The 15,541-nt window shown below is 40.7% G+C and overlaps 1 protein-coding gene across 3 annotated transcripts in view; it reads left to right on the top strand.

Annotated features, from left to right (window-relative positions):
* Positions 1–14,874, top strand: part of LOC110493374 (uncharacterized) — a 42,736-nt gene extending 27,862 nt beyond the window's left edge. For all 3 annotated transcript variants that reach the window (XM_090195026.1, XM_090195024.1, XM_090195025.1), the window contains 3 exons: positions 11,864–12,271; positions 12,425–13,555; positions 13,883–14,874. In XM_090195026.1, the coding sequence (XP_090051152.1) occupies positions 11,864–12,271; positions 12,425–13,555; positions 13,883–13,935 (1,592 nt within the window). In that variant the 3' untranslated portion in view covers positions 13,936–14,874. The remainder of the gene's footprint in view (positions 1–11,863; positions 12,272–12,424; positions 13,556–13,882) is intronic.
* The last annotated feature ends 667 nt before the right edge of the window (positions 14,875–15,541 follow it).

The raw sequence follows: 15,541 nt of genomic DNA, 5'->3' as shown, positions 1-15,541 counted from the left end.
AGCTTGAGAAAACGTAGCCCTATGCTAACACAACCAGCTGACAGCATGAGAAAAGTAGCCCTATGCTAACACGACCAGCTGATAGCATGATTATTTCCTGTAACAAATTCCACATCAGCCAATATATAAATATATATTTTTTTTACATATTGTGTGAATATACAGTACCAGTTTAAAGTTTGGACACACCTACTCATTCAAGGGTTTAGAACACCTACTCATTCAAGGGTTTAGAACACCTACTCATTCAAGGGTTTAGAACACCTACTCATTCAAGGGTTTAGAACACCTACTCATTCAAGGGTTTAGAACACCTACTCATTCAAGGGTTTAGAACACCTACTCATTCAAGGGTTTAGAACACCTACTCATTCAAGGGTTTAGAACACCTACTCATTCAAGGGTTTAGAACACCTACTCATTCAAGGGTTTAGAACACCTACTCATTCAAGGGTTTAGAACACCTACTCATTCAAGGGTTTAGAACACCTACTCATTCAAGGGTTTAGAACACCTACTCATTCAAGGGTCTAGAACACCTACTCATTCAAGGGTTTAGAACACCTCCTCATTCAAGGGTTTAGAACACCTACTCATTCAAGGGTTTAGAACACCTACTCATTCAAGGGTTTAGAACACCTCCTCATTCAAGGGTTTAGAACACCTACTCATTCAAGGGTCTAGAACACCTACTCATTCAAGGGTTTAGAACACCTACTCATTCAAGGGTTTAGAACACCTACTCATTCAAGGGTTTAGAACACCTACTCATTCAAGGGGTTTTCTTTATTTTTACTATTTTCTACATTATAGAATAATAGTGAAGACATCAACACTATGAAATAACACACATGGAATCATGTTGGATACAAAACAATTTATTTTATATTTGAGATTCTTCAAAGTAGCCACCCTTTGCCTTGATGACAGCTTTGAACACTCTTGGCATGCTCTCAACCAACTTCACCTGGAATGCTTTTCCAACAGTCTTGAAGGAGTTCCCACATATGCTGAGCCCTGGTCCTGTATAAAATTGGTAAAATAGCCCTTACACAGCCTGGAGATGTGTAAGGTCATTGTCCTGTTGAAAAACAAATGATAGTCCCTCCAAGCACAAACCAGATGGGATGGCATATCACTGCAGAAGGCTGTGGTAGCCATTCTGGTTAGGTGTGCCTTGAATATTATAAATAAATCCCTGACAGTGTCACCAGCAAAGCACCATCACACCACCACCTCCGTGCTTCACGGTGGGAACCACACATGCGGAGATCATCCGTTCACCTACTCTGCGTCTCACAAAGACACGGCGGTTGGAACCAAAAATCTCAAATTTAGAGTCATCAGACCAAAGGACTGATTTCCACCGGTCTAATGTCCATTGCTCGTGTTTCTTGGCCAAAGCAAGTCTCCTCTTCTTATTGGTGTCCGTCAGTAGTGGTTTCTTTGCAGCAATTCGACCATGAAGGTCTGATTCACGCAGTCTCCTCTGAACAGTTGATGTTTAGATGTCTGTTTTTATTACCATTTTTGTCACTCGAACTCTGAAGCATTTATCTGGGCTGCATTCTGAGGCTGGTGACTCTAATGAATGTATCCTCTTGCAGCAGAGGTAACTCTGGGTCTTCCTTTCCTTTGACGGTCCTCATGGGAGCCAGTTTCATCATAGCGCTTGATGGTTTTTGCTACTGCACTTGAAGAAACTTTCAAAGTTCTTGAAATTTTCTGAATTGACTAACCTTCATGTCTTAAAGTAATGATGGATTGTTGTTTCTCTTTGCTTATTTGAGCTTTTCTTTCCATAATATGGACTTGTTTTTACCAAATAGGGCTATCTTCTGAATACCAACCTTGTCACAACACAACTGATTGGCTCAAACGCATTAAGAAGGAAAGAAATTCCACAAATTCACTTTTAACAAGGCACACCTGTTAATTAAAATGCATTCCAGGTGATTACCTCATGAAGCTGGTTGAGAGATTGGCAAGAGTGTGCAAAGCTGTCATCAAGGCAAAGGATGGCTACTTTGAAGAATCTAAAATAGAAACTATATTTTGATTTGTTTAACACTTGTTCTGGTTACTACATGATTCCATGTGTGTTATTTCATTGTTTTTCTACAATATAGAAATTAGTAACAAATAAAAACCCTTGAATTAGTAGTTTTCCAAACTTTTAACTAACTGGTCCTGTATGTCCTGTATGTCCTGTATGTCCTGTATGTCCTGTATGTCCTGTATGTCCTGTATGTCCTGGTCCTGTATGTCCTGTATGTCCTGTATGTCCTTGTCCTGTATGTCCTGTATGTCCTGATCCTGTATGTCCTGGTCCTGTATGTCCTGGTCCTGTATGCCCTGGTCCTGTATGTCCTGGTCCTGTATGTCCTGGTCCTGTATGCCCTGGTCCTGTATGTCCTGGTCCTGTATGTCCTGGTCCTGTATGTCCTGTATGTCCTGGTCCTGTATGTCCTGGTCCTGTATGTCCTGGTCCTGTACGTCCTGTATGTCCTGGTCCTGTATGTCCTGGTCCTGTATGTCCTGGTCCTGTATGTCCTGGTCCTGTATGTCCTGGTCCTGTATGTCCTGGTCCTGTATGTCCTGGTCCTGTATGTCCTGTATGTCCTGGTCCTGTATGTCCTGGTCCTGTATGTCCTGGTCCTGTATGTCCTGGTCCTGTATGTCCTGTGTCCTGGTCCTGTATGCCCTGGTCCTGTAGGTCCTGGTCCTGTAGGTCCTGGTCCTGTATGTCCTGGTCCTGTATGTCCTGGTCCTGTATGTCCTGGTCCTGTATGTCCTGGTCCTGTATGTCCTGTATGTCCTGTATGTCCTGTATGCCCTGGTCCTGTATGTCCTGTATGTCCTTGTCCTGTATGTCCTGGTCCTGTATGTCCTGGTCCTGTATGTCCTGTATGTCCTGGTCCTGTATGTCCTGTATGTCCTGTATGTCCTGTATGCCCTGGTCCTGTATGTCCTGTATGCCCTGGTCCTGTATGTCCTGTATGCCCTGGTCCTGTATGTCCTGTATGTCCTGGTCCTGTATGCCCTGGTCCTGTATGTCCTGTATGTCCTGGTCCTGTATGTCCTGGTCCTGTATGTCCTGGTCCTGTATGCCCTGGTCCTGTATGCCCTGGTCCTGTATGCCCTGGTCCTGTATGTCCTGGTCCTGTATGTCCTGTATGTCCTGTATGTCCTGGTCCTGTATGCCCTGGTCCTGTATGTCCTGTATGTCCTGTATGTCCTGTATGCCCTGGTCCTGTATGTCCTGGTCCTGTATGTCCTGTATGTCCTGTATGTCCTGGTCCTGTATGTCCTGTATGTCCTGTATGTCCTGTATGTCCTGTATGTCCTGTATGTCCTGGTCCTGTATGCCCTGTATGTCCTGTATGTCCTGTATGTCCTGGTCCTGTATGTCCTGGTCCTGTATGTCCTGTATGTCCTGTATGTCCTGTATGTCCTGGTCCTGTATGTCCTGTATGTCCTGTATGTCCTGTATGTCCTGGTCCTGTATGTCCTGGTCCTGTATGCCCTGGTCCTGTATGTCCTGTATGTCCTGGTCCTGTATGTCCTGTATGTCCTGTATGTCCTGTATGTCCTGTATGTCCTGTATGTCCTGTATGCCCTGGTCCTGTATGTCCTGTATGCCCTGGTCCTGTATGTCCTGTATGTCCTGTATGTCCTGGTCCTGTATGTCCTGTATGCCCTGGTCCTGTATGTCCTGTATGCCCTGGTCCTGTATGTCCTGTATGCCCTGGTCCTGTATGTCCTGTATGTCCTGGTCCTGTATGTCCTGTATGTCCTGGTCCTGTATGTCCTGTATGCCCTGGTCCTGTATGTCCTGGTCCTGTATGTCCTGGTCCTGTATGCCCTGGTCCTGTATGTCCTGTATGCCATGGTCCTGTATGTCCTGGTCCTGTATGTCCTGGTCCTGTATGCCCTGGTCCTGTATGTCCTGTATGCCCTGGTCCTGTATGTCCTGGTCCTGTATGTCCTGTATGTCCTGGTCCTGTATGTCCTGTATGCCCTGGTCCTGTATGTCCTGGTCCTGTGCGCCCTGGTCCTGTATGCCCTGGTCCTGTATGTCCTGGTCCTGTATGTCCTGGTCCTGTATGTCCTGGTCCTGTATGTCCTGGTCCTGTATGTCCTGTATGTCCTGTATGTCCTGGTCCTGTATGTCCTGGTCCTGTATGTCCTGGTCCTGTATGTCCTGGTCCTGTATGTCCTGTATGTCCTGGTCCTGTATGTCCTGGTCCTGTACGTCCTGGTCCTGTATGTCCTGGTCCTGGTCCTGTATGTCCTGGTCCTGTATGTCCTGGTCCTGTATGTCCTGGTCCTGTATGTCCTGGTCCTGTATGTCCACGCTGAGGATGGAATCATACTGTGAAAATGTACAAATGATGATAATACCCTTTTTTTGTAAGAGCTGTTTGAAACTGCCGCCTGAAATTTTAGCCTGTTGTGTTGGGATCGTTTGGTTACCAACAACGACGAGACAGCCTACAGGTCGGAGGTGAGGGCCCTGGTGGAGTGGAGCCAGGGAAATAACCTCTCCGTCAACGTCAACAACATGAAGGAGCTGATCCTGGAGACGGCAGAGAGAGAGACGAAGGTGGTGAAAAGCTTAAGGCCCATCACTGACAACCTGAAATGATCCAGTCACACAGGCCGTGTCGTGAAGGCATAACAGCGCCTCTTCAACCTTCCCAGGAGGCTCAGGAAATTTGACTTGGCCCCCGGAGACCCTCAAACTTCTACAGATGCACCATTGAGAGCATCCCGTCGGGCTGTATCACCGCCTGGTACGGTAAATGCACAGCCTGTTCACCCTGCTACCATCTAGAAGATCATCATAATGGACTTCAGCCACCCGAGCCACATCCTGTTCACCCTGCTACCATCTAGAAGATCATCATAATGGACTTCAGCCACCCGAGCCACAGCCTGTTCCCCCTGCTACCATCTAGAAGATCATAATGGACCCGAGCCACAGCCTGTCCACCCTGCTACCATCTAGAAGATCATCATAATGGACTTCAGCCACCCAAGCCTGTTCACCCTGCTACCATCTAGAAGATCATAATGGACCCGAGCCACATCCTTTTCACCCTGCTACCATCTAGAAGATCATAATGGACCCGAGCCACAGCCTGTTCACCCTGCTACCATCTAGAAGATCATAATGGACCCGAGCCACAGCCTGTTCACCCTGCTACCATCTAGAAGATCATAATGGACCCGAGCCACAGCCTGTCCACCCTGCCACCATCTAGAAGGCGGAGACAGTACAGGTGCATTAAAGCTGGAACAGAGAGATTGAAAAACAGCTTCTATCTGGCCATCAGACTGTTAAATATTCACCACTAGCAGGCCTCCGCCCAGTACCCTGCACTGAACTTAGTCACTGTTACTAGCCGGCTACCACCTTAGACTGCTGCCCTATGGACATAGACACTGTTACTAGCCGGCTACCACCTTAGACTGCTGCCCTATGTACATAGTCACTGTTACTAGCCAGCTACCACCTTAGACTGCTGCCCTATGGACATAGACACTGTTACTAGCCGGCTACCACCTTAGACTGCTGCCCTATGGACATAGTCACTGTTACTAGCCGGCTACCACCTTAGACTGCTGCCCTATGGACATAGACACTGTTACTAGCCGGCTACCACCTTAGCCTGCTGCCCTATGGACATAGTCACTGTTACTAGCCGGCTACCACCTTAGCCTGCTGCCCTATGGACATAGACACTGTTACTAGCCGGCTACCACCTTAGCCTGCTGCCCTATGGACATAGACATTGAACACTGGTCACTTTAATTATGTTTACATCCTGGTACACCCACCTCATATGTATATACTGTATTCTAGTCTATGTTTGTCCTATATAACTACTGTTGTACACACCGTTCCTATTCATATACTGTCTATACGTTGTATATATATTCTGGACCGTTCCTATTCATATACTGTCTATACGTTGTATATATATTCTGGACCGTTCCTATTCATATACTGTCTATACGTTGTATATATATATTCTGGACCGTTCCTATTCATATACTGTCTATACGTTGTATATATATTCTGGACCGTTCCTATTCATATACTGTCTATACGTTGTATATATATTCTGGACCGTTCCTATTCATATACTGTCTGTACGTTGTCTATATATTCTGGACCGTTCCTATTCATATACTGTCTATATGTTGTATATATATATTCTGGACCGTTCCTATTCATATACTGTCTATACGTTGTATATATATTCTGGACCGTTCCTATTCATATACTGTCTATATGTTGTATATATATTCTGGACCGTTCCTATTCATATACTGTCTATACGTTGTATATATATTCTGGACCGTTCCTATTCATATACTGTCTATATGTTGTATATATATATTCTGGACCGTTCCTATTCATATACTGTCTATACGTTGTCTATATATTCTGGACCGTTCCTATTCATATACTGTCTATACGTTGTATATATATTCTGGACCGTTCCTATTCATATACTGTCTATACGTTGTATATATATTCTGGACCGTTCCTATTCATATACTGTCTATACGTTGTATATATATATTCTGGACCGTTCCTATTCATATACTGTCTATACGTTGTCTATATATTCTGGACCGTTCCTATTCATATACTGTCTATATGTTGTATATATATATTCTGGACCGTTCCTATTCATATACTGTCTATACGTTGTATATATATTCTGGACCGTTCCTATTCATATACTGTCTATACGTTGTCTATATATTCTGGACCGTTCCTATTCATATACTGTCTATACGTTGTATATATATATTCTGGACCGTTCCTATTCATATACTGTCTATACGTTGTCTATATATTCTGGACCGTTCCTATTCATATACTGTCTATACGTTGTATATATATTCTGGACTGTTCCTATTCATATACTGTCTATACGTTGTCTATATATTCTGGACCGTTCCTATTCATATACTGTCTATACGTTGTATATATATTCTGGACCGTTCCTATTCATATACTGTCTATACGTTGTATATATATATTCTGGACCGTTCCTATTCATATACTGTCTATACGTTGTCTATATATTCTGGACCGTTCCTATTCATATACTGTCTATACGTTGTATATATATTCTGGACCGTTCCTATTCATATACTGTCTATACGTTGTATATATATATTCTGGACCGTTCCTATTCATATACTGTCTATACGTTGTATATATATTCTGGACTGTTCCTATTCATATACTGTCTATATGTTGTATATATATATTCTGGACCGTTCCTATTCATATACTGTCTATACGTTGTATATATATTCTGGACCGTTCCTATTCATATACTGTCTATACGTTGTCTATATATATTCTGGACCGTTCCTATTCATATACTGTCTATACGTTGTATATATATATTCTGGACCGTTCCTATTCATATACTGTCTATACGTTGTATATATATTCTGGACCGTTCCTATTCATATACTGTCTATACGTTGTATATATATTCTGGACCGTTCCTATTCATATACTGTCTATACGTTGTATATATATATTCTGGACCGTTCCTATTCATATACTGTCTATACGTTGTATATATATTCTGGACCGTTCCTATTCATATACTGTCTATACGTTGTATATATATATTCTGGACCGTTCCTATTCATATACTGTCTATACGTTGTATATATATTCTGGACCGTTCCTATTCATATACTGTCTATACGTTGTATATATATTCTGGACCGTTCCTATTCATATACTGTCTATACGTTGTCTATATATTCTGGACCGTTCCTATTCATATACTGTCTATACGTTGTCTATATATTCTGGACCGTTCCTATTCATATACTGTCTATACGTTGTCTATATATTCTGGACCGTTCCTATTCATATACTGTCTATACGTTGTATATATATTCTGGACCGTTCCTATTCATATACTGTCTATACGTTGTCTATATATTCTGGACCGTTCCTATTCATATACTGTCTATACGTTGTCTATATATATTCTGGACCGTTCCTATTCATATACTGTCTATACGTTGTCTATATATTCTGGACCGTTCCTATTCATATACTGTCTATACGTTGTATATATATATTCTGGACCGTTCCTATTCATATACTGTCTATACGTTGTCTATATATTCTGGACCGTTCCTATTCATATACTGTCTATACGTTGTATATATATTCTGGACCGTTCCTATTCATATACTGTCTATACGTTGTCTATATATTCTGGACCGTTCCTATTCATATACTGTCTATACGTTGTCTATATATATTCTGGACCGTTCCTATTCATATACTGTCTATACGTTGTATATATATTCTGGACCGTTCCTATTCATATACTGTCTATACGTTGTATATATATATTCTGGACCGTTCCTATTCATATACTGTCTATACGTTGTATATATATTCTGGACCGTTCCTATTCATATACTGTCTATACGTTGTATATATATTCTGGACCGTTCCTATTCATATACTGTCTATACGTTGTCTATATATTCTGGACCGTTCCTATTCATATACTGTCTATACGTTGTCTATATATTCTGGACCGTTCCTATTCATAAACTGTCTATACGTTGTATATATATTCTGGACCGTTCCTATTCATATACTGTCTATACGTTGTATATATATTCTGGACCGTTCCTATTCATATACTGTCTATACGTTGTCTATATATTCTGGACCGTTCCTATTCATATACTGTCTATACGTTGTCTATATATTCTGGACCGTTCCTATTCATATACTGTCTATACGTTGTATATATATTCTGGACCGTTCCTATTCATATACTGTCTATACGTTGTATATATATTCTGGACCGTTCCTATTCATATACTGTCTATACGTTGTATATATATATTCTGGACCGTTCCTATTCATATACTGTCTATATGTTGTATATATATTCTGGACCGTTCCTATTCATATACTGTCTATACGTTGTATATATATTCTGGACCGTTCCTATTCATATACTGTCTATACGTTGTATATATATTCTGGACCGTTCCTATTCATATACTGTCTATACGTTGTATATATATTCTGGACCGTTCCTATTCATATACTGTCTGTACGTTGTCTATATATTCTGGACCGTTCCTATTCATATACTGTCTATACGTTGTATATATATATTCTGGACCGTTCCTATTCATATACTGTCTATATGTTGTATATATATATTCTGGACCGTTCCTATTCATATACTGTCTATACGTTGTATATATATATTCTGGACCGTTCCTATTCATATACTGTCTATATGTTGTATATATATATTCTGGACCGTTCCTATTCATATACTGTCTATATGTTGTATATATATATTCTGGACCGTTCCTATTCATATACTGTCTATACGTTGTATATATATTCTGGACCGTTCCTATTCATATACTGTCTATACGTTGTCTATATATTCTGGACCGTTCCTATTCATATACTGTCTATACGTTGTCTATATATTCTGGACCGTTCCTATTCATATACTGTCTATACGTTGTATATATATTCTGGACCGTTCCTATTCATATACTGTCTGTACGTTGTATATATATTCCGGACCGTTCCTATTCATATACTGTCTATACGTTGTCTATATATTCTGGACCGTTCCTATTCATATACTGTCTATACGTTGTCTATATATTCTGGACCGTTCCTATTCATATACTGTCTATACGTTGTATATATATTCTGGACCGTTCCTATTCATATACTGTCTATACGTTGTCTATATATTCTGGACCGTTCCTATTCATATACTGTCTATACGTTGTCTATATATTCTGGACCGTTCCTATTCATATACTGTCTATACGTTGTCTATATATTCTGGACCGTTCCTATTCATATACTGTCTATACGTTGTATATATATTCTGGACCGTTCCTATTCATATACTGTCTGTACGTTGTATATATATTCCGGACCGTTCCTATTCATATACTGTCTATACGTTGTCTATATATTCTGGACCGTTCCTATTCATATACTGTCTATACGTTGTCTATATATTCTGGACCGTTCCTATTCATATACTGTCTATACGTTGTATATATATTCTGGACCGTTCCTATTCATATACTGTCTATACGTTGTCTATATATTCTGGACCGTTCCTATTCATATACTGTCTATACGTTGTCTATATATTCTGGACCGTTCCTATTCATATACTGTCTATACGTTGTCTATATATTCTGGACCGTTCCTATTCATATACTGTCTATACGTTGTATATATATATTCTGGACCGTTCCTATTCATATACTGTCTATACGTTGTATATATATTCTGGACCGTTCCTATTCATATACTGTCTATACGTTGTATATATATTCTGGACCGTTCCTATTCATATACTGTCTATACGTTGTATATATATTCCGGACCGTTCCTATTCATATACTGTCTATACGTTGTGTATATATATTCTGGACCGTTCCTATTCATATACTGTCTATACGTTGTCTATATATTCTGGACCGTTCCTATTCATATACTGTCTATACGTTGTCTATATATTCTGGACCGTTCCTATTCATATACTGTCTATACGTTGTCTATATATTCTGGACCGTTCCTATTCATATACTGTCTATACGTTGTCTATATATTCTGGACCGTTCCTATTCATATACTGTCTATACGTTGTATATATATATTCTGGACCGTTCCTATTCATATACTGTCTATACGTTGTATATATATTCTGGACCGTTCCTATTCATATACTGTCTATACGTTGTCTATATATTCTGGACCGTTCCTATTCATATACTGTCTATACGTTGTCTATATATTCTGGACCGTTCCTATTCATATACTGTCTATACGTTGTCTATATATTCTGGACCGTTCCTATTCATATACTGTCTATACGTTGTCTATATATTCTGGACCGTTCCTATTCATATACTGTCTATACGTTGTATATATATATTCTGGACCGTTCCTATTCATATACTGTCTATACGTTGTATATATATTCTGGACCGTTCCTATTCATATACTGTCTATACGTTGTCTATATATTCTGGACCGTTCCTATTCATATACTGTCTATACGTTGTATATATATTCTGGACCGTTCCTATTCATATACTGTCTATACGTTGTATATATATTCTGGACCGTTCCTATTCATATACTGTCTATACGTTGTATATATATTCTGGACCGTTCCTATTCATATACTGTCTATACGTTGTATATATATTCTGGACCGTTCCTATTCATATACTGTCTATACGTTGTATATATATTCTGGACCGTTCCTATTCATATACTGTCTATACGTTGTATATATATATTCTGGACCGTTCCTATTCATATACTGTCTATACGTTGTCTATATATTCTGGACCGTTCCTATTCATATACTGTCTATACGTTGTCTATATATTCTGAACTGTCCTGATACATTTTGGTGGGGTTTGTATGTATTGTTTTATATTGTTAGGTAACACTGCACTGTTGGAGCTAGAAACATAAGCATTTCGCTCCACCTGCTATAACAACGGCAGAATACTGTGTACACGACCAGTAACATATTATTTGATTTTAAGTGGAGCAACCTTGATTTGGAGGTTCAAAATATCCTTCTGGTGGTTAGCTTAGGGCTAACTGTGCCAGGTTATCTCATGGGAAAAGCTAACATGTAGCATTTTCGAGAAAAGTATGGGCCCTATAAATTTACAATTATTTATTTTCTGTTTCGTCAGGAACAAACATTTTGACTTAGTCAGGGTGCTGACTAATTTGAGTTAATCCATATTTATGTTGTTACCACAGAAGAGAGACCTGACCGCTGCTCTGAGAGTGAAGTGAGTCCCTCTACAACAGGACTACCTGAACAACACCAGGGGAATCACACAGCTAAGAAGAATCACTGCTGTTCAGTGTGTGGAAAAAACTGTCACAAGTTATCAAAACTACAAATACATATGAGAACTCACACAGGAGAAAAACCTTACTCCTGCTCTGTCTGCGGGAAACAATTCAGTGACAAAGGAAACCTGAAAAAACACCAGACGTTGCACACAGGAGAGAAGCTGTACAGTTGCTCCGTGTGCGGGGAGAGTTTCTCTTCATCGTCAAATCTTACCAAACACCAGAGAACGCACACAGGAGGAGAGAGTCATGGTTTTACACCACAACTGGTTATCATAGTGAAAGAGGAGGACGAGGATCCTGCTTTTGGTAAGTTTAAGGTACTTATTCTGTAAGGGCATGAATTGCAAAACATTTTTTTATACATCTTTGTATAACTTTCAGTTATTCCAAGGACAAAAAATATTTTTTGTCATAGTTCCAAATTTTCACGTAGTTTATCCATCCCATCTTATCCCACAGCAGAGAGACATGACCACTGCTCTGACAGTGAAGGGAGTCCCTCTACATCAGGACTACCTGAACAACACCAGGGGAATCACACAGCTAAGAAAATTCACTGTTGTTCAGTGTGCGGACAAGACTGCAAAAAGTTATCAAAACTGCTAATACATATGAGAATACACACAGGAGAAAAGCCATACCCTTGCTCTGTGTGTGGAAAGGAGTTCCGTGTCAAAAGACATCTTCAAGACCACCAGATAGTGCACACTGGAGAGAAACCTTACGTCTGCTCCAAATGTGACAAGAGGTTTGGTTTTGCCTCAGCCTTGAAAAGGCACCAGTGGTTACACGCAGAAGAGAAACCTTACTCCTGCTCTGTGTGTGGGAAGGGTTTTAGCTTACAATCACGCATGAAGGAACACTTCCTGATGCACTCAGGAGAAAAACCCCACTCCTGCTCTGTCTGTGGAAAGAGTTTCAGCCGTCCAGATCAGTTAAAGGACCACTCTCTGCAACACACAGGGAAACCCCACCACTGTTCTATGTGTGAGCAAAGCTTTGCCTTGTCTAAACAACTCCTGAAGCACGAGAAGACTCACACAGGAAAGAGACCTTATAGTTGCTCTGTGTGTGGGAAGAGTTTCAGCGAGAAGGCATATCTTGAAGACCACCGGTCAGTGCACACTGGAGAGAAACGACACCCGTGCCCTGATTGTGACAAGAGGTTTGGATGTGCTTCGTCCCTGCGTAAACACAGACTGTTGCACATAGAAGGGAAATCCCACTCCTGCTCTGTGTGTGGGAAGAATTTTTCTGAAGCACGTTACTTGAAGGAGCATTTCCGGACACACACTGGAGAGAAACCTTTCTCCTGCTCTGTCTGCGATAAGAGTTTTGCAAGATTAGCAGGCCTTAAAGTCCACCACAGATATCATACAGGAGAGAAACCTTACAGCTGTCCTAAATGTGGCCAGAGCTTCATTAGTTCTCAAAAACTTCAGAGACATCAGAAAACTCATGCTGGTTTACCACCTGTTGAGTTTCAAAACCCTGTTACAATTGAAGGAGAGCGGGAGAGAGAAGATGAGAAAGTTGGTGGTCTGATTCATTCAGCTGGAGAAGAGGTTGGTTGGGATCTTCATCGTCTCGGTAAGTGGAAGCAGAACAGCCATGAATTACATGAATACAATATTGACTTTGAATGAACATCGCTCTTTTATTTAAAAATCCAATGCCACTGTTTTTTAACTCCATATACATTTTTATTTCATTAAGTACCCTGCTGTGATTGTTTTCAATGAAAATAAACAAATATCTTCGTAGATAAGAGCAAATTCTCAATCAAGATTTTATTATTTTCATATTTTCACAGTATTTCTTTTTCTAACCTCCTAGTGTGGAAATGTGTATAAAAGACAGGAAATCACATGTTTGACGTTACTGGACCTTTTAACCTATGTTTTCTCATTCACACAGACGAGAGTTCGGAGGGGAGAACCTCTACATCAGGAGAACCTAAAGAAACCTAGGGGAATCTCAAAGCTCAGAGAGTCAGTTGCTCTGTGTGTGGGACAGACTGGCAACGGTTATTTGATCTGAAAAAGACACGACACGTGAAACCGTACAGATGTTTTGTTTGTGGGAAGAGTTTTAGACGAGCAGACCTGATGAAGCATCACTTTTGGACACACAAAGCATGGGGAGAAACCTTACCCCTGTTCTGTCTGTGGGAAGGCTTTAACAAGACCATCAGACCTTAACATACACAGTAGAGTTCATACAGGAGAGAAACCTTACCCCTGTTCTGTCTGTGGGAAGGCTTTAACAAGACCATCAGACCTTAACATACACAGTAGAGTTCATACAGGAGAGAAACCTTACAGCTGTGACGAATGTGGCCGGAGACACAAGAAGAGACGCCACATCTCACTTCCTGAGGAGGACCAGGCTGGCGGGGGTCAAGACTGAAGAGCCAATAGTATCATAGATGAAGAGGAGGAGGCAACCTCTTATGTCAACGGTAGCATGGTGGAAAGGGGGGAAACAAGAACTAGCCCTGAACATCTTGACGTAAAATATATACAGTGCATTCGGAAAGTATTCAGACCCCTTGACTTTTTACACGTTTTGTTTACGTTAAAGCCTTATTTTAAAATGGATTAAATTGTTTTTTCCCCTCATCAACATTCACACAATACCAATGACAAAGCAAAAACAGGTATTTTTTTCCCCGGAAATTTCACATTTACATACTCCTTAGCCGGGGCGGCAGGGTAGCCTAGTGGTTAGAGCGTTGAGCTAGTAACTGCAAGTTCAAATCCCCGAGCTGACAAGGTACAAATCTGTCGTTCTGCCCCTGAACAGGCAGTTAACCCACTGTGCCGTCATTGAAAATAAGAATTTGTTCTTAACTGACTTGCCTAGTTAAATAAAGGTAAAAAAAATAAATAAAAAAAAAACATTTAAACTAAGTTTTTCACAATTCCTGACATTTAATCCTAATAAAAACTCCCTGTCAGTTAGAATCACCACTTTATTTTAAGAATGTGAAATGTCAGAATAATAGTAGAGATAATTATTTATTTCAGCTTCTATTTCTTTCATCACATCCTCAGTGGGTCAGAAGTTTACATACACTCAATTAGTATTTGGTAACATTGCCTTTAAATTGTTTCAACTTGGGTCAAACGTTTCGAGTAGCCTTCCACAATAAGTTGGGTGAATTTTGGCCTATTCCTCCTTACAGAGCTGGTGTAACTGAGTCAGGTTTGTAGGCCTCCTTGCTCGCACACGCTTTTTCAGTTCTGCCCACACATTTTCTATTGGATGGAGGTCAGGGATTTGTGATGGCCACTCCAATACCTTGACTTTGTTGTCCTGAAGCCATTTTGCCACAACTTTGGAAGTATGCTTGGGGTCATTGTCCATTTGGAAGACCCATTTGCAACCAAGCTTTAATTTCCTGACTGATGTCTTGAGATGTTGCTTTAATATATCCACATCATTTTCCTCCCTCATGTATCCATCTATTTTGTGAAGTGCACCAGTCCCTCCTGCAGCAAAGCACCCCCACAACATGATGCTGCCACCCCCGTGGTTCACGGTTGGGATGGTTTTCTTTGGCTTGAAAGCCTC

Source organism: Oncorhynchus mykiss, chromosome 13, assembly GCF_057628025.1.
Source record: "Oncorhynchus mykiss isolate SJ-2025 chromosome 13, ASM5762802v1, whole genome shotgun sequence".
Classification (NCBI taxonomy): Eukaryota; Metazoa; Chordata; class Actinopteri; order Salmoniformes; family Salmonidae; genus Oncorhynchus; species Oncorhynchus mykiss.
Note: the sequence above shows the minus strand (reverse complement) of the source record. Positions and strands in the feature narration are given on the sequence as shown.